At 31.6% G+C, this 18,439-nt stretch overlaps 3 protein-coding genes across 3 annotated transcripts; all 3 read left to right on the top strand.

The window, feature by feature from the left end:
* The first annotated feature begins 727 nt into the window (after positions 1 to 727).
* Positions 728 to 3,531, top strand: LOC132927277 (uncharacterized). The gene has a single exon (XM_060991779.1). The coding sequence runs from the start codon at positions 1,358 to 1,360 to the stop codon at positions 3,134 to 3,136; it is 1,779 nt and encodes a 592-aa protein (XP_060847762.1). The 5' UTR covers positions 728 to 1,357; the 3' UTR covers positions 3,137 to 3,531.
* Positions 3,532 to 10,129: 6,598 nt separating this feature from the next.
* LOC132925875 (piggyBac transposable element-derived protein 3-like) lies at positions 10,130 to 11,625 on the top strand. The gene is made up of 2 exons (XM_060990235.1): positions 10,130 to 11,267; positions 11,612 to 11,625. The coding sequence occupies exons 1-2, from the start codon at positions 10,130 to 10,132 to the stop codon at positions 11,623 to 11,625; spliced, it is 1,152 nt and encodes a 383-aa protein (XP_060846218.1).
* Positions 11,626 to 12,033: 408 nt separating this feature from the next.
* On the top strand, positions 12,034 to 13,535 carry LOC132925874 (zinc finger MYM-type protein 1-like). Its single transcript, XM_060990234.1, has 3 exons — positions 12,034 to 12,512; positions 12,866 to 13,048; positions 13,284 to 13,535. The coding sequence occupies exons 1-3, from the start codon at positions 12,324 to 12,326 to the stop codon at positions 13,533 to 13,535; spliced, it is 624 nt and encodes a 207-aa protein (XP_060846217.1). The 5' UTR covers positions 12,034 to 12,323.
* The last annotated feature ends 4,904 nt before the right edge of the window (positions 13,536 to 18,439 follow it).

Here is an 18,439-nt window from a genome sequence, read left to right as displayed (position 1 = left end):
TACGCAAATTATGTCCACTACCCTTTGACGATAATTAATAAAATATATTATAAAATTAATTTATTTGTAAAATATTCTATCTATATGTTTAACACTAAATTATTTAAACTGTATTATTCATTTATATTATTTATTGTTTATTTTTAGCATTTCGATACTGTCACTGCAATACCACGTAAATAACATTTTTTTTGAAAATGACATATTGGTATCACTGTATAGATTATAATTTTCTCTATCACTTTTATTATGTACCACGAGTCCATTATATTGTTTTTTCCCGCTCAAATTAAAGGTTTTGTGATACCACGTATTACATTTTGATTTTGATAACACGTATCTACCATAATGAACAATATTATAATATTATTCAACATAAACGCTGGTGGAGCTAGACTGCTAGTCTAAGACGGTTCAGACCTTATAATATTGAACGTCTTACTATACAGGTAATTATAAATATTAAGTTATAGTTAATTTATTTCAATAAAACATTGTATGAAAGTAGTTAGTTTCAATTATATTATTATCTACTCAAATAAAATTACAGTTTTATGATGATAGTTATAATAATTAGGTACACTGTATGATTATTATTATTTATGTTTTTTTAGCATTATACATCATGACATCAAAAAGAAGAATTAAACACCTATTGGATCTTGCTAATGAAGCTAATAATAAAGATGACGCTATGAACAACATTACATATTATAAAAAAAAAAGTAAGACAAATATTACCAATTTCTCTAATAGGAAACCAAAATATGAAACTAATTTAATAGCCAATTCATCTATTTCAAAAACAAAATATTATGAAGTTTTAACAAAAGATTCCTTAAAGGATATTGAATTCATTTATGAGAATGTTGTAACTTCTATAAATGAACCAGATAATATTTATAATGAAAATAATTTAAATGTTCCTAATAATACTTCACCAACCACTGAAAATCAAGTTGATGACAGTATTTATGACAAGACTGACTGTATAACTAATTTTGAAACTGATAATGATGAATTTAATAATTATGAAGATTGCTTAAAGGATAATATTGAATTAACTTATGAGGATATAAAAGTTGTAACTTCCATTGATGTACCAGGTAATATTTCTAATGAAAATAATTTAAATGTTCCTAATAATACTTCACCAACCATTGAAAATCAAGTTGATGACAGTATTTATGACAAGACTGACTGTATAACTAATTTTGAAACTGATAATGATGAATTTATTAATTATGATCATGACTATTCAAAAGAAATTGAAATTGAAACTTCAGATTCAATCACTGACAAAAGAGTGCGTAAAAGAGGTATAATATCACAAAAAAAAAATTGGAATAGGGAAGTTATGCAACAAAATAGATTGCTAGGAAAGGCATACATAGGGTTTCAGAGGCAAGGCAAGAAAGTATCTCAAGATGTAAATAAGGATGAAAGGAAAATGAAACCAACATGTGCTTCAACATTTTGCAATAAATCAAAAAACAGATACTGCGACAATTTTTCTAAATCTGAGAGGAGTGAGCTGTTTAACCATTTTTGGAATAATTGTACATCCTGGGCAGAAAAGAAAACTTTTTGTGTAAATATGATTACCAAGACAGAAACAAAACGTATAATGACCGAAAATGAAAAAAGTCGAAGAGATTATTCCTACACTTATCACTTAAAAAAAGAAGACATATCATTACCAGTCTGTAAAAAAATGTTTTTGAATACGCTCTGTTTGAATGAATGGATGGTGAGGAATTGGATAAACTCTTCAATTAATGGATTACCTCAATCAACAAAGAATATAAAGAAAAATAATTTACAAAACAATCTAAATTTGGAATTTGATAATGAAGAGGAAATTGAAGAACCTATACCACGAGTATCAGTGTCTGTACGACATAATCATCTCATATCTTGGTTTGGGTCTTTACCGAAAATGCCCAGTCATTATTGTCGAAAGAGGTCTGAAAGACTATACCTTGAGGGTCCGTTTAATAGCAAACAAGAAGTTTATGATGTATATTTATTGAAATGTAAAGAAGAGAATATGAAACCATTAAGTAGAAGTTTTTTCTCCAGATTTATGACACAAAAAAAATTTTCCATATACCAACCTAGAAAAGATTTATGCGATACCTGCTCAAGTTATAAAGTCAAACAAGTAAATGAAGAAAACTATGAGCTACATATTGCTCAAAAAAATCAAGCCCGAGAAGAGCTTAAAGTTGATACGCTTGATGCAGTTGCTTTCAAAAAAATAGTATTGACAATGGATTTACAAGCTGTGAAACTATGCCCTGCACTGAATGCTAGTGCATTGTATTACAGCATGAAACTTAAAGTACACAATTTTACAGTTTATAATTTAGAACCTAACCACCCTTGTTCTAATTATTGGTGGGATGAAAGTCAAGGGGAACTCGAAGCATCGGTATTTACATCAATTATATTGAATCATATTAAACAACAATGCATAGATGAGACTCAAAATAAAAAAAAAGACATTATTATATACTCGGACGGTTGTGGGTATCAAAACCGCAACACGGTATTGTCCAATGCGTTACTTAAATTTTCTATAGAAAATAATGTTATTATAGAACAAAAGTTCCTTGTCAAAGGACATACACAAATGCCATGCGACAGTGTACATAGTTCAATCGAACGTACAATAAAAAACAAAGAAATCTATTTGCCATCTGACTACATGAAACTAACAAAACTAGCAAGGAAAAATCCATCACCTTATGAATCCCACTCTGTTAACTATTCAGATTTCTATGACTACAAAAAATTGAATTATTATAAGTCTATCCGACCTGGGCGATCAAAGGGTGACCCTGAAGTTCGAAATATAAGAGCTCTTAAATATGATCCCACAACCAAAAAAATATATTACAAAATAAATTTTGAACATGAATATACAGAATTACCCCAGTACCATCGAACAAAAAAAACTATAGATCTGTCCATCAACACACCTTGTTTGTATAATAGCAGAATTCCTATTACTCTGTCCAAGTGGATTGATCTCCAAAAATTAAAAACTGTTCTACCAACTGATGTCCATGATTATTATGACAATATACCTCACTTAAAGACTTATAAAGAAAGAAAATGTGATAAAATTTAGTTATTATGTTTTTTTTTTTTGTTATAATTATTATTATTATGTTTTAACAAGATTTTTTATTATTTTATTTTAGTGAATTGTTATATTTTGTATATTATTATTTATACTATAATGCAGTTTTATTGGTGTTCAGTATTAATTAAGATAATATTAAATAAGGAATTATAACAATTTATAATGTGGTAAAAATCAGATATTATGTTTTTTTTTTTTATAATTATTATGTTTTAACAAGATATTTTTATTTTAGTTAACTGTTGTATATTTTATATTATTATTATTTATACTACACACCTAGTTCAAGTTTTTGATTTTAATTAATATATTTTATTGTTTATGTTTTTTATTGATTTGTAAAATAAAACAGGTTCATTTATTTCAAAATTTAAAATGTATTTATAGCTGGTTATTATTTGATACTATAATACAAGCCGGTATCCAGGGGGATTTTAGGGGTTCACCCCCCTTCCAAAAAAAAAATTGATCCTGAGTACGTGCTTGCTTTAATACAGTTTTGATATATTTTAAAGACGTATTAATTAATATTATAATAATATTATTAAATAAGGTATTATATAAAATTAAATAAATATAAATTACACGTATCTACAACATTTGTATTTAAACAACACGTATCTAAATCCTTCAATACCTCGTATCTTCATTATATTGCTGAAAAACCACGTAAGTACTATTAATTAAATTAAATGATATTACAAAATATAATTTTCATTGTTTTTAAACTATACTAAGCTCCTAATATCAATATAAGAAAAAAAAAATTGTAAAATTATTTCTTGCACACAAATTAATTAGTTTTATGTCTCTCCTGAACAATTTGTGAAATGTTATTTACGTGGTATTGCAGTGACAGTAGCGATTTAAAAACATATATATTCGTTTAGATTATATTGTATTCATATTTTCTATAATAATATCATTTATACGTACTGTATTATTACTTATTTAGAAACGTAGCGTTCCAAGGCGGCCGGTATGTTAAGGCTCTAATCGCAACACATTATCGGTTCTTTGTGGCGTATCATTTGTATCATATCTATTATTTTTATATTTATTATTATACACGCCGCGATGAGTCTATCGGTGCCTTTCTTAATTTGTATTTTCCAGTCAGTCGCGAACTCGCGAATATAACTTTATACTGTAAACAGCGCCAATGCTAATGACTCATCATTTTCGTTATAAATATAAAATCATTATTACATATTCGAAACAAAACCTTTCAATTATAGAAGATTTTCCTTCGTTTTGTGTGTGATACCTATGAATCCCATATTGTTGTAAAACATTTTTAAAATGTTTATTTTCAAATTCTAGCATTTATATCATTAATAAAATAAAATCATATATAGATCAGGAAAACAATCCTTGGTTCAAAGGTAAAGATGTAGCTACTATATTAGGTTATAAAGATACAAATCAAGCATTAAGAAAAAATGTAGATGAAGATGATAAAATAAATTTAAATATATTAAAAAGAAGTCAGTTATCAAAGGGGAATGAAGGAGAAATTATATACATATATAAATGAATCAGGACTTTATTCTCTTGTATTAAAATCAAAAATGAAAGAGGCTAAACAATTTACTAAACGGGTCACGAGTTCTTAAACAGAATTTTTTAATAGAAATTATTCTATTAAAAATCTTTTTATATTAATGTTATTTTTTTAAATACATTTTATATAATTTTCAATAAATTCTAAACACAAATGTCCACATATAGGTGGATCTTTATAGTTTTGAAATGATTTATTATTCCAATAAAGATTATCTTTACCCAAATATCTTACAACTTCTTATGGTGGTTGAATTATTCCAAATGAATCAAAATATATTTTTTTTTTCTTTTATTGTTAATTTTTTTTTCCATGCAACCCAATGAGAACCGTTTTGAGTAGAATCATTTAAATTAAGAACTCCACATTCACTTACCCATGATTTCATAGGTAATTCATCTCTCATGAAACACCTTCTATAGTTTTTTATTTTATTTCCAAATTGATTTATATCAAAATTACTTAACGGTTCAATATTTATATTTTTTTTTCTTTACTCCAAAAAAGTGTATAAACTCCTTTAAATTTTTTTAATATTTTTTCTAAAATTTGTTATATAAAAATTATTCATTCTTTCGATTTTTTTTTTTTTTTTTTTTTTTGATTTTTCTTCAATCTAGAACCTTTATTTTTTTTAATTTCTTTGTTGTGTCGAATTTTTTCTTTTTCCATTTTTTCCTTATATTTACTATCTTTATAACTATCATACAATGCAACTATAGCTGGAGTGGCTACTTCTGAAGCTTCTATAAAAGGTAAAATTAAAGGTAAAAATCCCCTTCTTTTTTTGAATCTGCTTTGGTGTTATCTCTAACCTTACTCCAGATTTTTTTTCCTTACTGTTTTTTAATTTATCTATTTGATTTTGATCTAAATAAAAAATATTTTCTCCTTTATATATTTTATTACTAGCAATTTGAATTATTGCATTAGTATTATTTTTACAAGCTTCAGCCAACTTTTTTTTCTGGTTTTCAGTTAATTTAAAATACATTTTATTATACAAAATATTAAAATTTTATTCAAATACTAAATTCATTCCTAAACGTATTTTTCCTTTCATTGCATATGTAGTAAAAAGAGCTGGAATTTTTTCATTCATAGAACTATTAGGAGCATTAAATCGTTCCATTGCTTTTTGTTCTAAAATTTTATCAGCTTCATGTCTTGTTTTAGTATCTTTATGATCTTTATAAAAATAATCATGATCTCTTGAAGCTTCGTCTAATTTGTTTATAGGTTTTTTATTTTTTTCTAATTTTGTTCCTGGTCCTAAATAATTATAACCAGACCAATGCAATTCAGGTAAAAATGAGCAATTCAAAAAATCATTAATAAATCTTAAACCTTTTATAATTGTCTTTGGTAAACATGAAACATATGAAAACAAATAATCTGCACCATTATAGGGAATATAAATTATGTTTTCATTTCTCTAATACAAATATTAAGAATATTAAATTATTCATCATGATAAATATTATTTCCTATTCTTACCTCATTTGATATAAAATATATTTTTTTTTTTTACTATGGAATCTTTTTATATTTTTACAACATATTTTGATAAGTTTGTTACATATAGTAATAAATATTCAATACCTTTAGGAGTATCAATAATTTTTTCCAGACTTTTTTTACATAAACGAAGAATACCAAGTTTTTCGTTATGAAAATTATTATTTCCTGCTCTTTCTTCTGCAGACATAAGTTGTAATCTATCTGTTGACTGTTTCATATTATTCGGGGTCGACGAAAGTCCGCCTTGCCATGGCGACTCCGCCCGGGCAGACTTCACGGTCTGTCCTCTAAGAGGCTTTCACTTCTGGTCCGTTTAAACCAGTTGTGACGGGCCCCAGGCGTCGGCGAGCGCTGGTACGTGGCGCCAAGTCGTGCTTTTGCGTGCGGCGGCCTATACCTCGGGCTGGGAGCAGCCAACGGAAGAAACCAATCGTCCTGCCGTGTCGTTCGATTGGTGGAAGCTGTGGGTGTAACCTGGCCTCAGGGTCCGAGGGTCGACGCATTCGCGAATACGGCGCCAACCCTTAACTGGGGCGCTTGCCCGGTGACCTTAACTGGTTGACGGGCAGGCAGCTGACCGTGGGCTTAATTGACTGCGGTTCAGCGTGGAGAAGGACTTCCGGAGGTTGGCAACTCCGGTCGTAAGCGCCAGGTACCGATTTGGACCGTCCCCGACCAGGAGATAATCGCGCGCAACTCGCGGTCGAGCCCGCCGCGAGCCGGAGGGAGCAGGGCTCAAACCTGGCAGTAGGTCTAAAATGCGAGGAAGGACACCTGGTAAAAACCAATGATGCATACGAACCAAAACATTATTACCCCAAGTGATACGCCGTTATCGGTAAATTCACCCTCTGCGGAGACACGGGCCTACGGAGTTTGGGGGGGCCCATTCGTATTGCGTCACCGGCCAGAGCCGTGCAGCCTGGTTGACGTGCCCAGGGGCGATAACATTGACTATGAATTGACAAATGCTAAATTGACTAAAAATATGACTAATAAGAAAAATAAGACATTACATAGACAAACAATTGACGAAAAACCAATGATCCTCGGGCTTAGAGGGGGAGGTGACTCGGATATGCCCTTCGATACGCCAACTGGCGCTCCACTTGTTGTTAAAAGGAAAATGCCCGAATCTAGTCCCGAGGCCTTGAATCTAAATAACCTCTTTACGGACATAGACACCACCGTCCTCACGACGAGGAAAATTGTTGATGACATGACAGCTACGGCCAAAATCGGACGCAAGTGGAGCGATATGATTAACACTTAGCTGAATGAGCTGATGATAACGGCCAGAAAGATCGCGGTAGAAAGCGCGTGTGCGATCGGCCAAGTGGCCGCAAGGCGAGATGATCTCAGGGAGGCGCTTGCCCTAAACGGGGAGCTCCAAACTGACATGGGCGCTCTCAAGGAGAAAATCAGGGTCTTCGCAAAATTTGGTGCCCCAGATCCAAAACCGACCCCACAGGCCGTAACACATAATAGTCATGTAACTGACAATTTTTCCCTATTTAATATATTTTAGCATTTAGCAATAATAACAGGTTCTTAATTACAGAAATGCGGATATCGTATTAAAATATAACCTCCGACTCTGTAAACATAATATGAATATCATAAAAAAAATAGTATACTTCCTATTAACACAATTGATTATAAGATTTTTAAAGAGATGGAAAATTGAGTACTATATAATAAGGAAACATTTTTTTAAAAACATTCAGTTTTATTGTGAACACAAGTGTACGCAGAACACCAACATTTTTTTTTCAAACATCTACAGAAATTTAAATGTAAGTACTTATTGTTATTATTTCAGTTTTTATTCTATTATATAAAATTATTTATAATGAATCTAAAATTTTTTTTTAAAAAAATAAATAAATAGTTGAATATAATACCAACTTTTATCATAATAACGCTACAGTAATGTAGCCTATATTATACGTCAGGTAACATTTTATTTAAAACAAAATAAACGATAATAATATGATAAAATTCAATATTTTCGTTCTTAAACTGTGATATGAACTTGGTTTTTTTATTATTATTATTAAGGATAAAAGAAATATCGATAATATTATAACCATTAAAAGAATATTAAAAATGATCTAATACAAGTTTTTTTTATTTTTTTAAATTTTTTTCTATCTGTCTATTTTATTTAAATATTGTCTATTAATGAAATAAATTAAACATTTTAACCATTTTTTATTACTAGTAATAGTTCTAATCTATACTTAACAATAAAAAAAATGGATTTAGAAATGGATTATGCACATCCATTATTTGATCATATCAAAAACTAGGTTTAGTTTAAACTGGGTTTAAAGATTATATCATATAACGATAGTGACGAGGTCGTAGTCGTATAATGAACTTTAAATAAAAACATTAACGAACACGTTTCGAAAAATACTGTCAATTCTCAGAACTATGATTAATTTGAGATATTTGCACATTATATACTAAAAAATATGAAATCTGTATATCTGTAAATAAGAACCTGTTATTATTGCTAAATGCCAAAATATATTAAATAGATAAAAACATCCTGGGTTTGAAGATTATAGTAATGATGTCGTGGTCGTGTAATAAACTTTATAAAAAAAACCGGTTATTATTGTTAAATATATTAAATAGGTAAAAAAACTCTAGGTTTAAAGATTATATAGTGACGAGGTCGTAGTCGTATAATGAACTTTAAATAAAAACATTGACCAACACGTTTCGAAAATACTGTCAATTCTCAGAACTATTATTAATTTGAAATATTTGTACATTATATACTAAAAAAAAAAAAATGAATTCTGTATATCTGCAAATAAGAACCTGTTATTATTGTTAAATGTCAAAATATAGTAAATAGGTAAAAAAAAACCCTGGGTTTAAAGATTATATAGTGACGAGGTCGTAGTCGTATAATGAACTTTAAATAAAAACAGTCGAACACGTTTCGAAAATACTGGCAATTCTCAGAACTATTATTAATTTGAGTTATTTACATATTATATATTAAACTATGAAATCTGCTTATCTGTAAATAAGAAAAGGTTATTATTGATTAATGTATTAAATAGGTAAAAAAAAAAAGAAATCTGGTTTTGAAGAATGTAATAACGAGGGTGAGGTCGTATAATGAACTCAGACTACTTGTGACCCGGGGAAAGTTAAACATTTTAACGATGGCTTTAAACGAAAACCAAATTTTGGATTTATTAAATGATGGGTACAACAGTGATTTGGATGTTCTGGATGAAAACGACGATCGTGACGATGAATTGGAAATTCTTTTACATAATTTCGAAAACGATGATTTGCTTGGGTTTTTAGAGGCACTTCGTGAAGAAGAAGAAGTTCAACTACAAACAAATGAAGTTGAAGACGAAAATATTGACGAAACGCATGAAATTACAGCGCCAATTCATACACCAGGTACATTAGGACCTAATTTTGTTCAAAAGAAAGACATAGAGTGGATAAACAAACCTTGTAGTGCACCAATATTAGAACTTAATGATTTAGTTATTGTCGAACCTCCAATAGATATGCCAACGCCAATTGAATACTTCATGAAATATTTTAATAATACGTTTTTTGAAAATGTTGCTTTTCATACCAATGTATGTTTGGGCCTCCACACGAGTTTTCTCAGTGAGGCCCAGTAATCTTTTTGATTTCAAATAAAAATAAAAATAAATAAAATAAATATGCAGTGCAAAATAACAGTAATAATTTTAAACCTACAAGTGCTACAGAAATAAAATCACTAATTGCTATACAAATGATTATGGGTTGTTTGAAATATCCTAAAAAGGAAATGTATTGGACACGTAGATATCGTGTTAACATTATTGCGGACACAATGACTAAAAACAGATTTTTTTTCCATGAGACAACATATTCATTTAATTAACAATTTGGATATACCTAGAAACAATAAAGATAAATTTGTTAAGGTACGTTCTATTTTTGACACTTTAAATATTCGCTTTCAACAATTACCAGTTGAACGAAACCTGATTGTAGATGAACAAATTGTACCATTTAAAGGTAAACTTTCAGTAAAGCAATACATGAAAGGAAAACCAAATCCTTGGGGGATAAAAATATTTTTACTTTGCGGAGAAAGTGGAATCGTTTACAACATGATTTTATATCAGGGCATGTCAACTAATATAAATGAAGAGCTCCAGAAAAATTTTGGTTTGGACGGAGCTATAGTAGTTTGCCTAACTCAAAATATTAGTGAAAATCGACACTATTTATATTTTGATAACTTTTTTTCGTATTATAACCTTTTTTATGCGTTACTACAAAAAAAAATTTATGCTGCCGGTACTGTAAGATTGAACCGATTTTTCAAACCACCTATGATGCCCGATAAACAAATTTCAAATTTAGGAAGAGGTACCTCATTTGAAATCACGTCAAAATTAGGAATAAGTTTGCTAAAATGGTATGACAATAAACCAATAAATATGGGATCGAACTTCATAACATCAGGCGAACCGGAATACGTCAAACGGTGGGATAAAAAAAATAAAGAATTTGTGCATATAGAAAGACCCGAAGTAATAAAATTATATAACAAATCAATGGGGGGTATTGACAAGCATGATCAACTAGTCAGCTACTACAGAATGCATATAAAATCAAAGAAGTGGACACTTCGAATGATTTTTCATGCATTCGATATGGCGGTGGCAAATTGTTGGCTGGAATATATAAATGATTCAAATGCATTGAAGATTCCTAAAAACAGACAACTAGCTTTATTGGATTTTAAAAGCAGTCTTGCCGAAGAACTTATTCTTGTTGGCCGACCTACCCCACCAAGAAAACGCGGCCGACCATCATCAGTATCGCCTAGTGTTTCAAATGTTGACATATATGATATATCGCCCAAATGCGCCAAGTCTTTGGAGTTTAGACCTTTGCTAGCTGTCAGCCAAGACCAGACATCACACTACCCAAAATATGATGGAAAGAAAGAGGCGACCCGTTGCAAAGAGAACAAATGCACAGGTAAAACTCATGTAGTATGCAGAAAGAGTAACATTCATTTATGCTTTACGCCAAAAAACGACTGTTTCTATAACTTTCACAATAAAATATAGATTTTGTTTTCATTTTAATTTTCATATCATACTAAGAATTACGTACAAAATAGTTATTTGTTTTTATTAGAGACTGAAAAATTAACCAAAGTTATTATTTTAAGTTTATATTATATGTATAAATAGGTATATATCCTATGTTACGTTTTTTTTATTTTAATTATTTTAATTTTAATATCATAATAAAAATAAATTGTGATATCTTTAACAGAGTAACTATTACATATTTTGTAATTCGTTTGTTATTATCAGAGACTGAAACATGAAACAAAGTTACTAATGAAAAATAGTTTAAGTTTATATATATATATATATAGGTATTAGGAATATATACCAAAGTAGGTATACCCTGTTATAAATATAAATGTATAAGACAACGTTTGTCAGTCTCTGGTTCCTGTTCATTATCAGTCTCTCGTTCCACTTCGTTGTCAGTCTCTTGGGTTTGTTCTATGATTTGGTTTAATGATTCCTCATCATCTGATTGCAAGTCCCCTTCTTCCTCAGATTCAGGTAAATGGTACCCCTTTATCAGTGGCGCAACTAGGGGGGGGTTAGGGGGGGCTTAGTCCCCCCTGGCTATGGTTTAGCCCCCCCAAAAATATCCTTTATTAATTTTAAATATTACACGTAAAATTGTATTTTGTCACTTGGAAAAAAAGAAATGAATATTTTAAATCTCGAAAAGTTTTCAAGTAAAATAGATAAGAGATAACGATTATGTTTGATAAAATATATTGAGTGAAAAATATCTATTTTTAGACAGGGACTGTGGGTTTTATATTATTTTGTGATATTTAGGATTGCATTGATAAGCTTTGTCGTACTGTCATCTGTCTTGTAATTGAGGTTGGAATATTGAAGAATATTTACAATTATAAAACGTTACGCCTCTGTATTTTTCAGTTATTGTTATTACTTATTTCTTATTAGTTTTGTGAATTTATTGCTATACGATATTAAGATGAACAATAAAGTTTTTAATATTTTCAATATTAATAAAAAAAAAAATGATGAATGCGTAGTGCCCGTAGTGGTCAAAGAAACTTCCATAGTAGAAGCTGAAGAGCCCGTAATAGCACAGAAAATACAGCCGAATAGCCCTAATGATTTAGGTGATATTCACACCGGGCCATACCGACCAATATTACAGGTAAGTTATTCATTATTAAATAATTTTAAAAATTGTGTATATTTAACTTCTATTTTTTTTTTGTTATTTTTGCATGTCATTAATGCCTTAATATATAAATACCTACAACATTTATCATAAATAGCCTAACTATTTTAATATAAAATAGGTATATAGCAACAAAAACCTTTAGGTGTAGGTATGTAAATATTTTTTATAATAAATGAGTACCTATGAACCTACTTCCCTTTTGCTTAAATCATAATAGTATTTTGCCATTTTGGTAAGTACTTTGTTAACTTAAGACTTGTAATAAAATGCATTATTATTCAATTATGTTGCTACCTGACACTTAAATTTTAAATTTTGTTTAGGTGTATCCAAAAACCAAACATGGAACTCAAAACAGAAGTTTTAGTGCTTCATGGTATGATCACTTTCCATGGATTGAGTACAGTATCGAGAGTAATGCAATTTATTGTTATGTGTGCCGTATATTTGGTAATGAGACTTCAGAGGATACATTTGTCAAAATAGGATTCAACAATTGGAAAAAGGTAAATTTTAAACTGTTTTTAACTAAGTTTATTATTGTATTAATTTTGAAATGTGTAAAAGATTACATAGGAGAATATTTCTAAAAATCTGATGCTTTTAAACTTTTTATTTTTACATAGGTGGTGTAATAGAGTGTACATTTTTTCATACTGTATTATATATTTGTATATAGCCTAGTCATTTGTGAACAGTTATTAGTAGGTAAATATAGACATTAATTATTTTTATTTACAGCTTAGTGGCTCTAAAGGGAAAGGATCAAAATCAAAATTACAACTTCATGGCAGTTCTAATCACCATTTGGTATGTTCAGCAAAATGGTTTGCTCTTAAACAAACAAAAAAGTCAGGTTCTGTTCACACTAGCTTAGAAACTGCAAACCGAGAACAAATTTCTATAAACCGTGAATATTTGAAAATATTAATAGATATTGTATTATATTTATCTAGACAAGGTCTAGCTTTCCGCGGTCATGATGAACAATGAATGCTAACAATAGAAAAATACCGTTAATTTATTAAAATGTTACCTACTATAAAAAGTTGACTTGTTTTCTTTTTTCTTACTCTCATATTAGAGGTAAACAAATTTAGTTATAATAATAATTAATATTACATTTTTAAGAAACTAGTAAGATACTAATTACTAGTGGTTGCTATAAAATGTTGAGTAGAGTATACCATTTTTATGATGGTATTTATGGACTAGGGGGGGATGGCACCCCATGGGATATTTTAAGTTCATAGGTTTGTTAGGAGGGCTGTAGCCCCCCCATAATTTTAACCCTAGTTGCGCCTATGCCCTTTATATGTGACACATGAACTGTTGTCGCATAACGCCTTCCTCCCTCACTGTTTGTTGATGATACACCGTATATATAATTTGGTAATACTTTTGTCACAACCAGTGGTCCACGATATTTTGTTTGGAGCTTAGTGGGCTCTCCAGTTGCTTCAGGAGGCTTTCGTATAAACACTATCTCTCCTACTTTGTATTGTATAGGTAAACTGTGCTTGGAATCGTACCTACTCTTCCACTTCTTATGTTTCTTTGCAATCTGTTTGCGCACCTCATCTTGTAATTGTTCAACTGCATCCCATTCCTCTGTTACAACAGCATGTCGCAAAACGCCATCGTTGAAGCTAGGCCGATAACCAAAAAGTACATGGAATGGAGTATCTCCTAATGTTTTGTTGTAAGTGTTATTTAATTGACACTCAAAATTCATAATATACTTGTCCCAAGTGCGATCCGATTTCATATTTGCTTGCATAACAGGTACTTATGTACTATTAACCCGTTCTACTTGCCCGTTTGATTGTGGGTGGCGGACCGAATTCAGTGTGTGGTGTATCCCATGTTGTGCACAAAATTCCTCAAAGGTCCTGGATTTGAAGGCTGTTCCTCATTATTGACCGGAGTTTGACATCTGTGTGCTGCATAGCAATAACCTGTTCTTCCTCAGAAAGTGTAATGAGGACCTCCAGATGTCCATCAAGTACCTCAGCCTCTGTATCACCTGGCTCATCAGTTGGTCCTCTACTTAGGGCATCAACGTGACTCATTTTGATACCCGCACGGTGTTGTATCTCAAAATCATACTCACTCAACAGTGTAGCCCACCTGACTATCTGTGGTTGTACTGTTTTCTGTGTGTTCAAGTGGACAATTGCTTGGCAGTCAGTTACCACCAAGAACTTGATGCCAACCAAATATGGACGTAATTTGGTCATATTCCACACTACCGCTGAAGTGTGGTGTACCGTCGTGTGAGGTTTATCTTAGTTGTTAGTGTCAAATGAAGTAACACAGGTGTTGGTTATAGGTATATATATTATATTATAATTACTGATTTATGAACTTAACACTGAATAAATCAATATTGATATGAATTAAACACTAAAGAAATGAATATTTAAATGAATTACACACTAAAGAAATGAATATTAAAATGAATTACACACTAAAGAAATGAATATTAAATACTAATATTACGAGAGGATCTGATTAAAACTATACGAGGTTCTGCTATACCAATTATAAGATGCTCTGCTGAGTAACGCGGGTGTCACTCAATCTTTAGACCAGACTCGACTAACTACCAACAGACGGGGCGCGTTGCAACGGTCCGTCCGAGGCCTTCAGTATGTGCTGACCTAGCCTTTTTGGTCACGTAGACCATCGTGAGAACCGAATCGGTCACACAGTTATTTTATCCTGAGACAACACATTTGAGCGTTATATATATGCAAGCCCCATCGGCACATATATACATACACACATACATAAATATATACGCAGTACATACATACATACATACATACATACATATATACATACACACAGGCATGCATATACAACACCGCCATCAACTCCTGCTTACTTGAATGATAATTCTTTTCAGCTGGAGTAGTTTTCTTAGACACTGCATGTATAAGATGTAGCAACTTATCCTCCCCTTTTTGTAGCAGCATCCCGCTAAGTCTCATACTGCTTGCATCACAATGGAGTTATGTGTGTGCATCTAGGCTGAACAATTGTAACACTGGTTTATCACTTAACATCTTCTTCAAATTTTGAAACGCATCTTCTTGTACCTGGGTCCATACGTAAGGTGTTTGCTCTTTTAGTAGCTCACTAACAGGGAGAGCTATCTCGGCATAATGAGGAATAAACCTTCGGAAGAAACAACATAGTCCCAGAAACCTTTTGACCTCATGTTTATTTTGTGGTTGTGGAAACTGTTGTACAGCAATTATTTTTTGTTCACCAGGTCGTACACCGTCCGCTGACAACATAAAACCCAGGTACGCAACTTCAGTGAAAGCAAAGAAACACTTGCTTAACTTTAATGTCAGTTTAGCAGTCTCAATGCCTCAAATACCTGACGTAATCGTTTCATCATATCATCAAAAGTCTCAGCTGGAACAAGTATGTCATCTAGGTACCACATCGTTACATTATTCTTAAGGGGATGTAAGACACGTTGCATAAGCCGTGAGAATTCATATGGTGCATTAATCAGCCCAAATACCATGCGTTCAAACTGGCCAGATTCGCAAGGGTTATGAAAGCAGTTTTCTCTTTCGCCGCTTCAGTCAGCGGGACCTGTAGATAACCCGACGCGAGGTCCAAGGTTGTGAACAGCTTTGCCTTATGTAAACTTTCCAGGTGTTCGTCTAGATTTGGTGTTGGAAACACCTTTCGGATCGTCTGAGCGTTTAATTTTCCATAGTCTACTATACTCTGTTCCATTTAAGAGCGCACCGGGCGGCGAACGAAAACTGGTCGATTTTCGCGCATGCTAGAGCGCGCGTCAACGGTGCGTCGCGGTGGCGGCACGGTGCACCATGTATACAGAGTGTTGTATAATGTCACACCATTTTAACGGTATTACGCGGTAACACGTCGTTTGGTTTTTTTCGCGCATTTGCTTTTTTTTTTGCTGTTTTTTTTTTCATTTCGTTTCATTTTCACGCGACATTATAGGCACGAGGAACCATGGCTGATGTATCTCCTTCAACAAAGAATCCTATGGGAAAGGTAAGTTAAAAAGATATATACCTATTACTAATATTAATAATAATAATAATATTTATAATAATATGTATTCAGAGACGGATTTACACAATTGCCGCCCCTAGACAAATTTTTTTTTGACGCCCCATTACGACTTAGTAAAAAAACAAAATAACGATATATGTAATCTATGGTTAGTATTAGATAATAGATAATATACGTTCCGGCAGTCGTTCGATTATTTACTTGGACGTTTATTGTTATGTATTAGTATTATAAAATAATGAAGAAATTATATTAACAAGAATATTATGTTATACAAATATTAAACATTTTCATTTTCCATCCTTCAAAGTAATCACCGTACATAAGAAAATCAAAAAGAAACCTAGAGTATATTTTCAATAAAATATTGGCCTAAAATTGCCGCCCTAGGCAACTGCCTACTTTGCCTGACGCTAAATCCGCCACTGTATGTATTTAATATATTAATATTATTATATAAATACGTACATTATCAGTAATTTATATATAATAATATACACCCATACACCTATACACCATACACCCACATTTTAATCTTTGCGGGTTGTACACACAAGTTGAAATGTTCCGCGACAGACCTTCGCATGATAGTATATGCACTTCCCGTATCGATTAACCCAATAATTGGCTCTTTGTGATCATTTATTCGTACATTCTTAACATAATACTTAAGGTTGTTATTTACTTGTGTAGTGATTAAGCTAGCATCCGGGGTACTCGTCTGGCAGTACTTGCGAGTATGTCCCACCTTTTGGCAGTTGTAACACCGAGGTTCAGTGGACGTACATAGGACATCATACCTTGGCGCACTTTCAGATATCGAACCTTTTTTTGTAGCCGTCACATCACTCCTTTTGTTTTGAGTTACGGTCATAAACCGTTCGTTCCGACTTGATTCAATTTCGTAGTACATACGAATATCTGTCAACATCTCCGCTTCACCTGTAAGTCCGTTGCTTAACAATGCAACTGACATCTCACGGCAGGGACGCCCGGAAGGGGGGGCCAGTGGGGGCCATTGCCCCCCTGAGATTTTTTGTCAGTTACAAAATTGGAAGTTTTTTTTACATAAAGCTGGTGTTAGGTATTTAGGTATTTAGCGACTATGCGACAATCATTGTACCTAACATGTCATAATATATGATAATATAGGAGGTATTTAATTGAAAAAAAAAAACAAAACGATTATTAATAATCATTAATCGCTAAGTCACTTTTGGCTAGTTCCTACAGATTGCCTGTTAGCGCGAACGAGTCAAAGTAATTATAAATAGTCGATCTCATTTATTGCCGAATAATATATAGCAATAAATTACTAATAATAGAATACTATTATATATGAATCGTGTATGAAAAACATAATAATAAAATGAAAATACTTAGAAAGCATACGCGATTATAAAAGCAGCCTGTTGTCGACGGAAATAGAAACCTTTTGACAGACATTATTACATTTATGGTATTCTGGGTAATGTGTTAAGCTATCATGAGTAGAAGTGTGCGATTACTCTTTATAAATTATTATTAAACGATTAACGAAATATTGTGTTTTCCAAGTCCACGTATTGTTGAGTGTTGACTGTTATTGCCCTACAATTTACAAATTAACTAATTTTGTTTTTCATTAATTGTTGATGAAACGGCTGACATCAATGGTACTGAGCAGTTATCAATTTGTGTAAGGTATCTGTATAATAAAAATTTACATGAAGAATTTTTAGGTTTTTTCCCCTTACAAGAGTTTGACGCCTCATTTATTACTCAAACAATATTAGAAGCATGTACTAACCTAAATATTGATATGAATAAATGTGTTGGACAGGGGT

The sequence above is a fragment of the Rhopalosiphum padi genome, chromosome 3 (genome assembly GCF_020882245.1).
Source record: "Rhopalosiphum padi isolate XX-2018 chromosome 3, ASM2088224v1, whole genome shotgun sequence".
Taxonomy (NCBI): domain Eukaryota; kingdom Metazoa; phylum Arthropoda; class Insecta; order Hemiptera; family Aphididae; genus Rhopalosiphum; species Rhopalosiphum padi.
Note: the sequence above shows the minus strand (reverse complement) of the source record. Positions and strands in the feature narration are given on the sequence as shown.

Coding starts and splice junctions, on each gene's coding strand:
- LOC132927277 (XM_060991779.1), top strand. CDS start 1,358: ATGCAACAAAATAGATTGCTAGGAAAGGCATACATAGGGTTTCAGAGG.
- LOC132925875 (XM_060990235.1), top strand. CDS start 10,130: ATGAGACAACATATTCATTTAATTAACAATTTGGATATACCTAGAAAC.
- LOC132925874 (XM_060990234.1), top strand. CDS start 12,324: ATGAACAATAAAGTTTTTAATATTTTCAATATTAATAAAAAAAAAAAT. Junction 12,513..12,865: donor CATACCGACCAATATTACAG/GTAAGTTATTCA, acceptor AATTTTGTTTAG/GTGTATCCAAAAACCAAACA. Junction 13,049..13,283: donor GATTCAACAATTGGAAAAAG/GTAAATTTTAAA, acceptor TTTTATTTACAG/CTTAGTGGCTCTAAAGGGAA.